General features: G+C 40.3%; 1 protein-coding gene across 2 annotated transcripts in view; it reads left to right on the top strand.

The window, feature by feature from the left end:
- The window catches only part of ZC3H12C (zinc finger CCCH-type containing 12C), a 40,895-nt gene extending 25,042 nt beyond the window's left edge, over positions 1–15,853 (top strand). For both annotated transcript variants that reach the window (XM_030469285.1, XM_030469284.1), the window contains exons 3-6: positions 8,802–8,941; positions 11,280–11,514; positions 12,412–12,518; positions 13,269–15,853. In XM_030469285.1, the coding sequence (XP_030325145.1) occupies positions 8,802–8,941; positions 11,280–11,514; positions 12,412–12,518; positions 13,269–14,665 (1,879 nt within the window). In that variant the 3' untranslated portion in view covers positions 14,666–15,853. The remainder of the gene's footprint in view (positions 1–8,801; positions 8,942–11,279; positions 11,515–12,411; positions 12,519–13,268) is intronic.
- The last annotated feature ends 403 nt before the right edge of the window (positions 15,854–16,256 follow it).

Genomic DNA, 16,256 nt, shown 5'->3' with positions numbered 1-16,256 from the left:
GCAGGGCTAGAGTTAAGTCTTTCAAGAGGTACTCTTGGGAATACATTCTCACAGAAAAAGTTGGACTGTGGTGTATATTCTTACTCTCCTATTGTAATACACGTACTTGATGATACCATTTACTGTTAAAAATGTTCTAGATAAAACCTGCTTTTTTTCCTTTGGGATATGTATTTAATGGGAGTAGGAAATTTTGCAGAGAAGGTTGAGGTGAATGATGTCCAATAATAGAAGTAGGATGAACCATTTTATGATTCCCAGAAGGCTCAAGCACTATATGCTGCCTTGTCTCTCCATTGTACAACTAATTAGGAATGCAGTTTCACAGAACAGCTAATGAGTGACACAGAGGGACTTAGTTTCAGCTTTGTCTCTATCTCACCACCAGCAATGCTTTTCTCCTTACACCTTGTCTAGTGACTGGCTGCAGAATCAGTTGATTCAGCTTCCTAATTTAAAAAGGATTATTTGCCTGTTAGACCTGTAAATGAAGCCCCACGTTTTTGTGGTTGGGAGAACAGCTAGGTCTGACACAAAGGAGGAAGGATATATCTGATTATGTGACTGGCTGTTCATATTTGTGCAACTGGCTGCATCCAGTCAAGTGGTGGAAGGCGGATTTGTGTTTCTTGAGGGGAGCACAGATCAAGGCTTGGCACAGAATAATTTACTCTGGCCAGCCATAGCCCACATATGTGCTGGTCTAGTCTATTTGCTACTCTTGTTCCAGATGAGTAACTTGCTTTAGCAAGTTTGGAAAGCTTACCTTGTACTTTAAGATGGTATTGTTTGTCATTTGTGCCTTCAACTGAAAAATGTTGATCAGAAGCATCTTGTGTGTTTAAGACTCCAATACAGGCTAAAGAATATGAACTGATTAAAGTTTTCAAAACAAAGCAAACTCCCCCTTTCATCTCAATAGCAGAAAGTTGGCTTTTGCAGGCTATGTCTTGAAGAATTGCCATTTAGTTTCTATGCAATGCTTCAGTCTGATCTTGTTCTTTCATTATCCTGCTTTTCATGATGTTGAGTTCATCCTTTTCCCATAGAGGAAAGATAACTACACATATAAGTGTAGTTATATGTAGTCCAAAGTCTCTGATGGAGGGGTCTTTTATTGGAAGGGTCTGATTTTTCTCAATGTGTAAACTTAAAATCAGAGCTCAACAGCAAATTAGATAATCCCCTAGAGCCACTGTGGAGCTCCATAGATGCTTCCTGCAGCTGAGAGTCAGGATTAAGGAGTAGGACCACAGATTCAATCATGCCACACCTGAGCACTGACCTATGTTAGATTTCCAGAGAACTGTGTAGCTTTAACTCTTCTTCATAAGGTGGGGGCTTTTTTGCATGTAGATGATGATGTTATAATGCAATTGCTTTATTTAGAAGCTTAATCCATGCAAATATGAAAGGCATTTGTCCATTCACAAAAAATGCACTCAGGACCTTAGTGTAGCCTGCAGGTTTAGGGTAGTAGGTGGGTAACACAGTCAGTAGTAGTACTACTAGCCTGATGAGATTTAAGGTAACCTAAGTTTTCCCTTTACACAACAGAGTTAGACAAAAGTAAATGAACTCTAGAAACAGCACATTAGATCTTCACCCCTGTATCTGTCTGTTATCCAGTCTGTTCTTGGACCTGCTCTTCGTGCATGTTTTCCTCAGCTGAGCCTCCACAGTCTGGAATGGAGGGGAGAAGGTCCTGTTTCAACATGAGGCAGCAGAGGGAATTGAGGTTCTCTTTTTGCCTCTTTATTTTAAGACTTCCCTTTACTGCTGAGGTTAGGAGAGAGGAAGTTCTTTCTGAGGAGAGAAATATACTGGAGCATATTTGCACAGTCCTTTTCTTTTTCAAGGATAAGGACAAGGACAAGGACATTGCCAAAAACTGGTTATTGCTGTGATACTTTTCTTTGCTGGAATCAAAGGAGTCTTGTTGCCACCAAGAAGTGAGGAATAATGAACAGTTGTTGGTTACAAAGACAGTGGCAAAATCATAACTTCTTATTAACTTGCTTCTGTTACAGAGCACCTGGCAACCCTGGGTCCCTTTCAGGCTTCCTTTGCCAACAGTGAAAAGAATGAGTTTCAAATTTTACATAAATGTGTATAAAACTTTATATTGAAAACATATGGGCAAAAAAAAAGTCTGCAGTGCTTACAGAGAGCATAACATGACGGCAATGTTGGGCATGCCCTAATAGGCAAATCATTGCATATTTGACTTGCTGTATTACAATTTTTAGACAACCACTTCTGGAATTGTATCAGCAAAATAACTGAAGTGTTTTGATCACAAGCCATGTGAGTTTGCAGGTTGAAATCAATGAATCTTGTTTTGTGCAATCTTTTTCTGAAAACTTCACCCTTAGGATTCTCATGCCATGGAGGTGATGCTTTTCTGTCTCCCCTTCTGTAAAACCTTGGCCTATATATTTAACAAGTGTTTGATAGTACTTAATTATACAAGAGAAAACACAGTGCAAGATAACCATTACATGCTGAGTTTTATTTGTGAGAGAAAGCTGCTGATTTGGGATGGTTAGGGTTTTTTAGTTTAATACACTCCCACTTCAGGCAGATACTTTACAGTTTTCTTACAACTTTCATGCCCAGCCATCCCTCCAGCTGTGAGTGTTGTAGGTGCTTTGGTGGCATCAGAACCATACACCCAGGCCTGATGAATGTGGCAGAGACCCCAGTGCCCTTCAGGAGTTGGCGTTCAGCTAGGGGAAGTATGAGATAGCCAAAGGTGCCTACCCAGCATTAAACATCTGTGTTTGGGCAACTGAGCCTTGTCCCCAGGTGTGAACTCTTAGGCAAGTCAATTGGCTGTAGTAAAAGTTTTGCTGATACCCTGTCTACATAGAAATTTTTCCACAACTGCAAATTGTGTCAACCAAAGAATGGTTTGGTTGTCTTATCTATGCCATATGTAGTTTTGATATGCCAATTTAATTGCGTATGCATTTTAACAAACTAACAATTTAGCACTAGCCTCTGGAATCAGCCTTAGCAATTGGCATTGGCCTCTTAGACTGTAGTTGTGCTTGGTAGACATTATGTCTTTGTACCTGGATTCAGGAGTTTGTCCTTCAGTGGCACCATCTGTCTGGTTTCTTATGTTATTTTGAGAAGTCACTGTAAGGAATAGATACAGATATTTCTCGAGCAAGTAACAATCTTGTGGGTAGGAAATTGTCACTGACAGCTCTGAGTGTAACTTCTCTTTGCCTGTTTTGACCTCTCAGTGCTGAGTCCATGACTCTTGTTTGGTCAGGCACTTGGATGCAGTCAGGCTGGCAGCCACACTTGCTGTGGTCCTTAGGGTGCCCTGATGGTGGGATCCCTACAGATGAGAAATGTTTTGGAGAGTGTTACAGCTTCCCAGGCTTTTTTCATTCAAAGACTTCAAAGCACTTGAGTAATTTGTAATGGAAAAATAAACAAGCACATTTGGGAACTGTTTCATCCACTTTGTGTCAGCAGCAGAATACATACATAAGGAACAAATGTAGGACTGATAGAAGGCCTGGATTATTGAGAAGGGCTTTGGATTGACTTCTCTCTGTAATTAGGAAATTAGTAGAGCTTTAATTAATAAACAAATAGAAGGGGTGAGGCTAGTGGCAAAGCTAGGCTGCCAGCCTAGTGAGTCACTAAGATGATACGAGGTGGAAATTCTTATCTCTATATACTATAGACTCTATACACTGTTTTCACCCTGTGACTTGACAGAAGAAAATAGTTTGGCTACTCTAAATTTACCAGGCAAATTTGTGTGTAGTTTTGTACTTGCTTCTAATGCTTTTACATGGGAAATACCTTGATGTGCCCAGATTTCAGTTGTATAAAAAAAAAACCTGTATGGGTATTGCAGCAGACATTGTTTTAGACATCAGCCCTAACTTCTCTTTCCATCAATGTGTATGTTTTCTGTAGCTTTCAATATCTGAGAGCTCTGTGTTGGTTTGAATATTGCATTAGAGCATGCCAGAGATCTTGCAGCTGCTGTACATAGTGCTTTAGGAGTGTATATACCTCAACTCTTTCCAAGACAGTCACTTGAAAATCTATCTGGGGGGCTGTGAAGGTGACAGAAAAAATGAAAATGTTTTCATCAGATGTTTTACCACTTTCTCACCTAGCCTTGAAAATACTTGATAGGTTTTTGCTCAGGAAATGTTATACTACTTTTGTCATTAAAAATAAAACCACAATTATAAACTGGTCAAATATAAAAGTGGTGATAAAAAGAACCATTCATACATGGTATGAGAGAGAAATAGATACTTTTTAGGGAATATACTTTATATTTCTTCCTCTAAGGAAGGGTGGTAGATAAAACACAGTCAGCAAGCAGAACCAAAGCTGTATGCACCAATGTCTCACCCAGGCTACAGCTGTCATCCTGACTGATCTGAACTTTCACATAATTCCAATAATTCGGAAGAGATTTTCAAAAGGATGTTTTTTTAATAAAAAAATACAAACATTTCTCCTCTTTTTTGCAACTAATCAGAAAGAAAAAAAGTCAGAAGCAGCAGCATGATTTGTCTCTTCACCGTACGATGTACCATAAAGCTGATGAAGCACAAAAAGGAGAGCATCAAATCTACATGACAACAACACAGAAGAAAAGAACAAATTTTAATTGCACATCTTTTTCACAGACTTTCTCACTAATCATTTAAACTTCTTGGAATTTGTATCCATTCAGAAACCAGCTTAGGCATGTTTCTAAAAAGGAGTGGGGAAAAAAGTGAAGATTTATACAAGCTACAAATCTACTTGCTCAGCGATGCAGAAAAACTAGTATATGTTGTAATGCATTTCCTATTTCTGTTTTGTGGAGTTTAAGTGTATTTCAAATTTCTGGTCTGGATGAGTGAGTTTAATAGTCTTTAGTAGGCAAAGAAAACAAAGGAGCTGAACTTCCTGGTCCTTCCTCTGCCTTTTAAAAGGGTAGCTTGAATTCCAGCCTGATGGAAAGCTATAGGCAAGAATGTCCATTTCTTCAGAGTGGCCAGGATTTAATTCCAGAAATTATCTTCCAGACTTAAGGGAACAAACATACTGTTACTAAAATGCAGTCTAACACAACACTTATTCGCTGACAGGAGCAAAAAGTGGTTTTATGCATTTGAAACCATGGAGGTTGTTAAGAGTAATAACAGTGCAGTGATTTCACTGGAATTTAGTAGCTGGAACAAGCCCTTCTTGACTGTTTTAAAATGGATTGCAATATTTTTGTGGTTGCACATGGTCTGCTGATAGCATGAACAATCATTTCTGGTACCAGACTTTACAGAGGAGGCCTAAGGGCTGCCCACTGGGCACTGAATGCTCACCCCATGGCCTGGTTTGGTGGTGTCACAGGGAGATGCAATTACACTTCCTTTGCATGTGTATTTTAAATGTGACATATCTGTGTGTAGTTGGCTTCTAGTTCCTGTGAAGGTATGAAGTACACAAAGATACTACTCTTTCAGACAGACAAGCACAAATAATTGTATAGTATAAACCAGTGCCTAGGAAGACTTACTATGTGTTTATGTGTTTTATTATTACAGTGTTATTACAATGTAATAGTGTATTACATTATGGTGTTGTACAAAACAGGGAATGTGTTTTTTGAAGAGGCCTATAACCATAGCTAAAGAAGATACTGAGATACATAGATGTCTTGCTTCTGACAGTATTTCTAATATAGATATATAGGCACTGAAGATGGACTTAAAACTATTCTTGGAGTATCCTGTAATGAAATATGCAAACTTTGATTATTATGGCCAGCAATAATTGCAATATCTTAGTTTTTTATTATGTTTTCATAAGAGGAAATAGTACAGTTCCTCAATTAAATCCAGATAATGGTAGTGGGCTCTTTTTTTTTTTTTTTTTTCATTTGGGGCCTGTGACCTTCACCAGAGCCTCTGCTGAGGATGCTGCTTTGTGAGATGTGTTAGCCAGGTCTCATCCTCTCTCAGCACCTAGACTCTGGTGAACCTGTACACCAGCTCCTTCACAGGCTTCTGGAACCTGAACAATGTGTCAGAATTTTTCTCACTTTTACTGTGGAACTTCATGCCTTTCACAATTACTTGAGCACCCTAAGTGCAGCGAGAAACAATGGTCCTAAGAAAGAAAATTTTAAAAATAATTTTCTGGTGATTTTCTTTCCTTCAAAAGATGCAAATTGGAGGAACTTGTAGGATCCTTATGGCTCCCCATTGTCATACTGTCCTCTTAATCACTGCACAGTGAAAGAATTGTCTTTTACCTTTCTGGAAAGCAGATTGTGGCCTACTTGCTATTACACAAAAAGCCAGCCAAGCAAAAGGCAACAGCTTGCTGCCATCCTTGTGTTTCTTCTGCTGCATAATGCTGTGGGGTTGTGAGAGACCTCACAAAAGTTGCTTGTCTCCTCCTGTTCATGGAGATCTCAGGCTGGCCCAGAGGAGACATCTGATGTTTTTTGCCAAGTATGTAGTGAGAGGACATCTCAGAATCCATAGGCCCATCCCAGTGCTCAGTTAGAAAGCTGCTTTTAACATATTGTTTAACTGTTCCTTATGCTGGTGAGGACTTTTCTGTCCTTACCCAGTGGGACTGTGGTGGGTCAATTGTGGCTGGCACATAGGAATTGTGGCTGGCACATTTGGGTGCTTGCTCTCCCCGCCAGCAGAACTGGGGAAGAATCATAGAATTGTAATGGTTGGAAAACATCTTTAGGATCAGCAAGTCCACCTGTCAACCCAGAAAAATCCACCATGCCCACTACAGCATGTTCTGAAGTGCTACATAAACACAGTTTTTTAATACCTCCGGATATGGTGACTGCACCACCTCACTGGGCAGCCCATTCCTTACTCTCTCAGTAAATAAATTCTTCCTAATATCTAGTCTAAACCTCCTCTGGTGCAACTTCAGGCCATTTCCTCTGGTCCTATCATTATTTACTTGAGATAAGAGGCCAACATCCCCTTCCCTGCAACCTCCTTTCAGCTAGTTGTAGAGATCAGTAAGGTCTCCCCTCAGCCTCCTCCAAACTAAAAAATCGCAGCTCCCCCAGTATCCCAGTTACCTCATATGACTTGTTCTCCAGACTCTTTACCAGCTTGGTTGCCCTTGTCTTGACACACTCCAGCACTTTGGTGCCCTTAATGTAGTGGGGCCCAGAACTGAACAGAGTATTCAAGGTGTGGCCTCACCAGTGCCGAGTATGGGAGGACAATCACTGCCCTACTCCTGCTGGCCACACTATTCCTAATAAAGAAAATGGAACAGGAGCAAGAAAGCTCATGGGTGAAAATAATGACAAGAAAATCAGTCATCAAGTACTGTTGCATGTCAAACAGACTCAAAATGGGGATTTTAATTTATAGCCAGTTAACATAGTTGTTAATTACTGATTCAAATAATGGGAAACAAAATTGGCAAACATTATAATACTCACAGGAAAAACATCTATCCTCTCCTTTTCCCAGGTTCATTTCACTTCAGACACCTCTCCCTCCCCCTGTCATGGTTGCAGGTGACAGTGGGAACCTGCAGAGCGACTGTGAGAGGCAACAGGGGTTGGGGCCAGGACGTGGCTGTTTCTGCTGTTGCTTCCTTTCATATTTCTATTCCAGTGATCCCTCTGGGGGTATAGCTGCTCCCCTTGGAGCACCTCCTGCTCTGGACTTGGTGTTCCCTCATTCCGTTTTCCTCCGTGGTGGAGCTGGCTGGAACTGGGCATGCCAGCACGGGCAGGCCCTGTCTTTTTCTTGCAGAGGCTATGCTGCAGTCCCTTGCTACCAAAACTTTTGCATGAACCTACAGTGGTTGATTGCTGTCCTCTGTGTTCATTACTTCATATATATTGAAGATAGTTTTGACCCTCCACAGGCTGACTTATTTTTCCTCTAAATTAACTAAATGCACTTCCGTCAGCCTTTTCCCATAGGCTTTTTTTCGCTTTATTTTGGGTTCTTTCAAGTTCCTCTGTGTCTTTTGTAATATGTCTGGCCCAAAACTGGATGTAGAAGTTGCCTGAGGACTCATTTGCCTTTAGAAAATGACCTAATTGTGTCTCTCACCTTAACTGAGACAGATATTGCACAACAGACGCACACCTTTTGTTTTGCTTGTGTCTGATCCCTTTCTTCTGAACTGTCTCTCCGTGGGTTTTTTTTAATACACAATTAATTTCTCCTTCTGAAATGCAGTACTAAGCAAATTCTTAGTTTTGTCATGTACATTTTGGATAGTCTCTTCAGTTTCCCTAATCCCTGCAGAATGCCTGCCAACCCTTTGGGCTTGGAGTCCTCTTTTCTCATTCTCTGTTCAGATGGGACTCACAGAGGTCCCGCAGCTGGAATCTGCTGCCTCATCCCCTGTTGCCACAAACACCAGCACTCAGTACTCATCTGACAGCATTTCCCAAGCACATTGCACTCTTTCATATAGGTGTTTCAGGCCTCCTGTATTCCCCCATCAAGTTTGTGGTGCCTGATACCCTCCATACTTTTGGTTGGACTATGAGGATTTTTAACATTCCCTACTTATTTTTTTCCTTAGCTGTCAAATCTCTGTAGAGATGCTAAAAATACTCAGCAGATTGAGTATCCCTCTCCAACACCATTTTGCAAGTAATGGTAATATATGGGCCAGGCTCAGACTGACTCCCAGTTGCCTTTAGGAACCGTGGAGCAAGTGAAGAGCGTGACTGTGAGATCCTTGTTTCACTGTGCTCCATTTACAGTCATAGCAAAGAACAAAGTCATTATAAGAAATTTTAATGTGTGTTTCAGTCACGGGAACAAAGAAGTATTTTCTTGTCGAGGAATCAAATTGGCTGTAGACTGGTTTTTGGAAAGAGGCCACAAGGATGTAACTGTGTTTGTGCCAGCCTGGAGGAAAGAACAGTCAAGACCTGATGCACTTATCACAGGTAAGCTCAGTTCTGCCTTTACTGGTTTGTTTGATATTTTGCACACCATGAGTGCTGCTGCTCAAATGAACAAATCTTTAAAAAGGAAAGACTATAATAGAATATCTGTGGTGTAGCAACTTAATTGAAATCTTCAGGGAGGAAAAAGACAAAGCAATGCCCTCTCTCAAGTCCTCCTTTTCCTCTCACCTGATAAATTTTCCATTAATGTTGCTGTTTATTTGTTGAAGAATGCAACTGCCATTTTTAAAAAATTTTACACCCATGTAGCATTGGCCTCCAAATGGTTTGAAGGCAGTGATTAGCTGGGTGATCTTCCTTGTGAGCAGCTAGTGCCAGGCTGGCCTGTCTGCCAGGCAGCATCAGTGAGTCCTCACCTGTGCTGGGGTTATAAGCATTATCCTGACAGAAAGGGAATGGTTCCCCTTTTCATCAGAGGCATTAATGAGTCAGACAGCTTTTGAAAATTTTAATTTTGAATGTGTTTATCTAGAAAAAAAACCTCAAAAACTGGTGTAGATGCATTGATTTCTTGATCAAACCAATTGATTCTTTGTGAAGACTGTAGAGTCATCCTCCCTTTGCCCTAAAGCTGAAGCAGAGGCGAATTCAGGGTTAAATATCCCTAGGATTCAAGGGGGTGGAGTGGTGAGTTTTGTTGTTTTGGGAGGTGGGGGGTTTGCTTGGTTTGGTTTTCTTAAATATAGCTACCTTTAAAGGGGAGGATGCATTTGAGAGTAGTAGCCATGGCTTATAAAAGAATATAGATATTTGATTACCATGTGCATTTTCAAGTATCTGGAAGGATCTTTACATTTGATTTGCTTGGTTGCTACTAGAACATACCATGTTCAAGCACAAAATGTTTGGAAAGCTGCAATTCTCCCCTCATCACCAGCAATGTGGAGTCTTTCTCTTGAAGGCATTCTCTTTCACTGTACTAGTGCCTGAGAAGAGCATTGGCTAAGTAATAAAGATTTGGCTATTTAGAAATAAAATGAGGCATTTAATAGAGCTATGGATAGGACAAGAAACCTCAAAAGAAATTTGAAGAAAGTAGCAAGACTCAGAATTGGCTGGTTGCCTAGCAATGAAGAATCAGTTTGCCATTTGTCATCATGGAGTTTGAAAATGGGAGGAACATCAAAGAGGTTATTGTATCTTCTGTAACACAGAGGTTCTTCAGTTTTCTTATCAGGATGTAGGGAGCCTGTTTGCTGCTTGTCTTGAGAAATACATTGTGCTGATAACTCCAATTTCCAGAGGTATGCACCTGAAATATGCAGACACATAGAATTTTAACAAGTATTAGACGACTAAAGTGAGGATAGTTCTAGACTGTCAGTATTGGTGAGAAACTTCTTGGATTAAACAACAGCTGCACCTTTCTTATTGTTGCCTGCTAATCATCACATAGCAGATATTATTATTTTAGTGGGCAAAAAAATCACCTTCCATTACACTCTTATACATCATGTACCACTTAGCCAGGTGACTACAAAGACATTGGTTATAATTTAGAATATTGAACAATTTCTATTAAGCAGATAAATGCTTGTGTCAAATACATTGTTTATATGTAATATTAATCTTGTATTTCTTCCTTTTGAGTTTTTTTTTCCTATATGGAACATAAGTTTGTTCTTCTTTTGCTGAAACATTCAATAGTGTTTAAAACCACCCTTTCAACCAGGAGGTTGAAAGAGGAATTTTTCATAGAAGCATAGAATGGTTTAGGTTGGAAGTGACCTTAAGTATTATCCATTTCCAAACCCCCTGCCATGGTCAGGGACACCTCCCACAAGACAAGGTTGTCCCATCCAACCTGGCTTGAACACTTCCAGTGAGAGATATCCACAGCTTCCCTGGGCAACCCATCCCTCACCACTGTCACTAGATTCCTAGTATCCAATATAAATCTACTCTTTTGCAGCTTGAAATCAGTCCTTGTCCTATAACTACATGCCCTTGTAAAAAGTCCCTCTCCAGCTCTATGATAGACTTGCTTCAGGTTCTGGAAGGTCTCCCTGGAGGCTTAAATTTATTTTGAACCATAGCTACATGAACAAGGTCCTCTGTGTTAGTGTCAAAGAAATGGTGTGGAGCAGAAGATTTGTATTCGTTTGTTGTTTTTTAAAAAAATATATTGCCAGTAGACTGCTGACTGTAACTTCAAATGTCATATCTCAGACACCTGGTGCTGGACTATAACCATTTAAGACATGTTTAGTCCATAATGCTCAGATATTCCTCAAATCCAATGTCTTTGGAGAGTAAACAAGTATTATTTTCTTCTCGTTCTTTTTCTTTTTTAACTTTTGCTTCTTATTCCTTGTAGATCAAGAAATCTTGCGTAAATTAGAAAAGGAGAAGATTCTTGTGTTTACACCATCCCGCCGAGTGCAAGGGAGAAGGGTGGTGTGCTACGATGACAGATTCATTGTCAAGTTGGCCTTTGAGTCAGATGGCATTATTGTATCTAATGATAACTACAGGGATCTAGCTAATGAAAAGCCTGAATGGAAGAAGTTCATAGATGAACGCTTGTTGATGTATTCATTTGTTAATGACAAGTAAGTCATGCTGTCTGTATGTGTGCCACTAAAATCGTTGAGCAAAGTTTGAAGACTTGTATGAATTACTTGCCTTACACCCAAGTCATGAGGTACATGTAGGAAAGCAGTTGATCATAGTTGGTTATTTGGTCTTCTGATTAGAAGTACTCAAGCTCTGTTTTTTGTAGAGCTTTTTTATAACAATGTCTTTTTATCTTTTTATGCTGATTTTTTCTCCTTTTGGTGTATACCAAAATATATACATATATGCTATACTTGGTGCATCCTATGGTGTAATACTCCAATTCTCGTGATGCACTGAGTGCCTGTTTTTTTGAGTGCCTGTGGTTAGACTCCGAAATCCTAGAGCCATAGAAAAACTCATGTTGGAATGAACCTCAGGAGGTCTCTAGTTTGACTGGCTGCTTAGATCCATCTGTGGTATCTTCACACCCCAGCATACAAATAAACTGAAGTTATTACTGATGGCTTCTTCTAGCAGGTAGGACTCTACTCTTCCAAGCAGACACTTCTATTTGATGTCTAAATACTGGTGCAAGAGTCCCAGACAATGAATAGAGTTTTGCAAAGTTAGTTGTGGCATTTTAAGAAATTGCTGACTTTAGGAATGGGTTGTGTGCAGCCCTGCTTTGCCACAGAGCAGTCAGCTGAGCTAGACTGAAGGTGTCTGAAGCAGCCTAGAGGTGTCCATACAGTGTATTTCTGTGACTTATCTCTTGGGCAGCACCTGGAGCAGAAAGGTGGCCTTTCAAAACACTTCTCAAGGTACTCAGATTTAAAAATGTCATCATGGCACATCGTGGTGTGGGACACAGTCATGAGGTGCTTGATCATTGTATGAAATTATGAAACAGCTTGTTTGGTTCCATCATACCTTTTCTTTTTGCTTTATAGATTTATGCCTCCTGATGATCCTCTTGGGCGCCATGGTCCAAGTCTGGACAATTTTCTTAGGAAGAAGCCTATTGTGCCAGAACATAAGAAGCAACCGTGTCCATATGGTAATTTAATTTAACTTGTCAGTTTTCTGTACTGCTGGCACTAGGGACCAACTCCAGCTTCAATTTAACACTGCCAAAAATAAAAGCTTTTAAACAGAGGTTTTTACATTATTGTCTTAGCCTGAGAATAGTTAAAATGCTGAGCTGATGGCTGAAACTGAAGTGATTTTTTTCATGTGCTAGCTAGAGAACATTTTGGTCTACTAATAGAGCAACTTCATTAATGATTTGTAGGAGTAGATCTAAAACTGCACATAAATTCTGCAGGGTCCAGCAAGCCCTTCTAATGTGATTCGGTCATAAGACATCGAAGTTTTATTCCAGAAAATTGATTTACCTGCCTGGAGTTGAGCTACTTAAGCATGCCTACAGGCACACCACCATCTTGACTGAACTGAAACCTGCCAGTCTGACAACTCTTCTGACTTTTCTATTAAATTTTCTGCCCTTGTATCTCCTTGCCCCAGTACAGCAGGTGTGTACAGATACACTGACAATGTTCAGCTCAAAATGTGGCTGGACGTGTTAGTCTGCTTTTCTAGAGCACTTGGTACTGCACACTACCAGTGCCTCTTTTTCCCCCACCTCCCAAAAAAAAGAGATGTTAGATCTTACCCTGTCCTGTTCAAAACATTTGCAAGCTCTTTCAAATCATCAGTAAAACTTTAAATGAGGGGCATTTCCATTGCTTGATGATTAACAGATTTTGGTTGAAGTTTTTTTTTCATTCGATTATGTTTGTATTAATAGGGAAGAAATGTACCTATGGACACAAATGCAAATACTATCATCCAGAAAGGGGAAATCAGCCTCAGCGATCTGTAGCTGATGAACTTCGTGCCATGTCTAGAATCACAGCTGCCAAAACTACAAGTGAAGGAGGACTGGTAAAAAGCAATAGCGTTCCCTGTAGCACTAAAAATGATGGCACTTCTGAGCTGAAACGTGCTGCTCCAAAGAGGCAATCGGATCCTAGTATACGGACTCAAGTCTATCAAGACTTGGAGGAAAAGCTTCCCACCAAAAACAAATTGGAAACCAGGTCTGTACCTTCTTTAGTTAGTATACCAAGTTCCTCTGCTGCCAAACCCCAAAGTACTGCACCTTTAACTAACGGCCTTCCATCTGGAGTTCACTTCCCACCTCAGGATCAAAGACCACAGGGACAGTATCCTACAGTGATGATGGCAACCAAAAATCACGGAACGCCAATGCCTTATGACCAGTACCCAAAATGTGAGTCTCCTGTGGATGGAGGGTATTACTCTATGCTGAGTGCATATTCAAATATAAGTATATCTGGTCCACGCAGCCCTGAAAGGCGCTTCTCCTTGGACACAGATTATAGGATTAGCTCTGTAGCTTCTGACTGCAGTAGTGAGGGGAGCGTTAGCTGTGGCAGTAGCGATTCCTACGTGGGTTACAGCGACCGCTCCTACATGAGTTCTCCTGACCCACAGCTAGAGGAGAACTTGAAGTGCCAGCATATGCACCCCCACGGCCGCCTTAACACTCAGCCCTTCCTACAGAGCTACCACGAGCCTCTCACAAGAGTGCAAAGCTATAGTCACGAAGAACCAAAGCATCACCACAAACCTCCAGTTCCCTACATGGCTGTGCATCTGCAGCATCCAGCAGCCAGTGCTCGTTCGAGTTGTCCAAACGAATACTCCGCATCTCAGAGTTCCTCACATTCAAAGACCATGCATCTGGGGAGAGCCCTCGTGTCCACGAGAATAGAGAGCATTTCAGACTCGCGTTTGTACGATAACTCTCCATTAAGACACAGGAAGCCTTATTCTGGCCAAGATGGGCTTGGAAGTTGGGATAGGCAGAGTTACGGGATGGATGCCTATGGCTACCGCCAGACCTACTCCTTGCCAAGCAACCCCACGCAGCCATGCTACGAGCAGTTTGCCTTCCAAAGCTTACCTGAACAGCAGGACCAGACCTGGCGTGTACCTTACTGTGGAATCCCTCAAGACCCTCTGAGGCACCAAGACACCCGGGAGAAGGTTTACATAAATCTCTGCAACATCTTCCCCCCTGATCTTGTGAGGATCGTTATGAAGAAGAACCCTCACGTGACGGACGCTCAGCAGCTCGCTGCAGCCATCTTAGTGGAGAAATCTCAGCTAGGTTATTGAGAGATGATGCATCTTTGTGGTGTCTCGTAGTTTTCAGCTCAGCTCTAATGCTGAGGGAGGTTTGCTACAATAGCATTTGGGATCTCCTTCTCAGCAAGGAGGTTATATAGTAATCCGTTTATGTGAAATACTGTATCATGGAGTCTGTATGTATAGCCCCATGCATCGGAAGTACCAGATATGTTTTGTGTCCTAGTTTGAAATTTTTTAAATGGATATTTTCACAGCTGGAGAATGTTCCAGTTTAAATTAATATATATATATATATCTAAAAAAACAAAAATCTGTAGTCTCTGGTTATAATCTTTGGTGCATCAGGGGTTTATATGCAGCACTTTCTATCCTTGTTACATGTTGTTGGGATTTTTGTTTTCATTTTTTTAACTTGCTGGATGTTTGTCCTTGGCCTGCATGATATTAAAACAACCTGCAGAAAGAGGATTTTGCTACTTCTGGCAGGCAATTTTCAAGCCAAGTTTTTGTACTTTTTACAGCACCATGTTTGTTTGTTTGTTTGTTTGTTTGTTGTGAATTTTTTTGTGCTATAATCATCTATTTATAGGAAACAAAGATTTAATACAGCACTGACTTCATTTTTTAAACAAATAAAGTTACCAGTTAATGGTAAAATGGGTAACAATATATTAGTAATTTATAGTATGGCACTTTTCATTGCTTTCTTTGTTGTGTTTAAATAGTTACATGTTTTGTTGATGCAGTTGATTAGTAAGACCAGATGCAATCAGAGGAGGGAAAAAATACCCGTTTTTTAACTTAATTTATTGATAAGGTAGAAACCTTTTTGCCTGATTTTTGAAGGTGCTGAGAATTTGCAGCCCCCTTTGAACCTAGCAGAAGCTGCAAAGACTCAGAACCTGCCCAAACCAGGCCACCCTGTTTCAGTTCCCATGTGGTTACCTAGCTCAGTGTATTTCTGGTCAGTAAAAAGGGGCCTTGTTTAGTTGTTATAGGTGTTTGTCTTTGTATTGCTGCACAAGTGTACTGGATAAAATAAGCTTTTCATAAAATATTTACCTGTTTTTAAATGAATTTAATTATCTCAATGCAAGTTTTGTATTTAAGATACTGTTTGATTTTTTTTCTTGCTATTTATCAAGGCTGGCCTGAAAAGGTTGTGTGTGTTGAGGATATGCAACATTTATTAACTGCACTATACTAATGATATTGTAGCTCAAAAGGATAACTTAAACTTTTTTTCCTTTCTTTCTGATTCAGTTGGGGTGGGGAGGATTGTGGGGAGAGAAGATACCATATGTGTTCCTGAAGTTAGGAAGTTAGTTTTTGGCCTGTTGCATTATGTAGGCCTGATTCTTGCCACAAATAGTGTAGTTTTAGAAACAGACAAAGTAAGTCTGGTTTAGTATTAGTAAGGGATATTTCTGGTTTTAAGTCATGGGTTTTACTAGCACCTCATAAGCTTTTCTATATATATATATATCTAAAATAGAAATAGACTTTGCAATTGATATCAGATGTACTTATGTGACATAGTCAGTTGCCAACAGTTTTAGGTTTCCATCCATTGTAACAATGTTCAGTATTAAAAAAAAAAAATCACTAGTTTACACTG

Source organism: Calypte anna, chromosome 1, assembly GCF_003957555.1.
Source record: "Calypte anna isolate BGI_N300 chromosome 1, bCalAnn1_v1.p, whole genome shotgun sequence".
Classification (NCBI taxonomy): domain Eukaryota; kingdom Metazoa; phylum Chordata; class Aves; order Apodiformes; family Trochilidae; genus Calypte; species Calypte anna.
The sequence above is the reverse complement of the archived record's forward strand: the minus strand, read 5'-3'. Positions and strand labels throughout refer to the sequence as shown.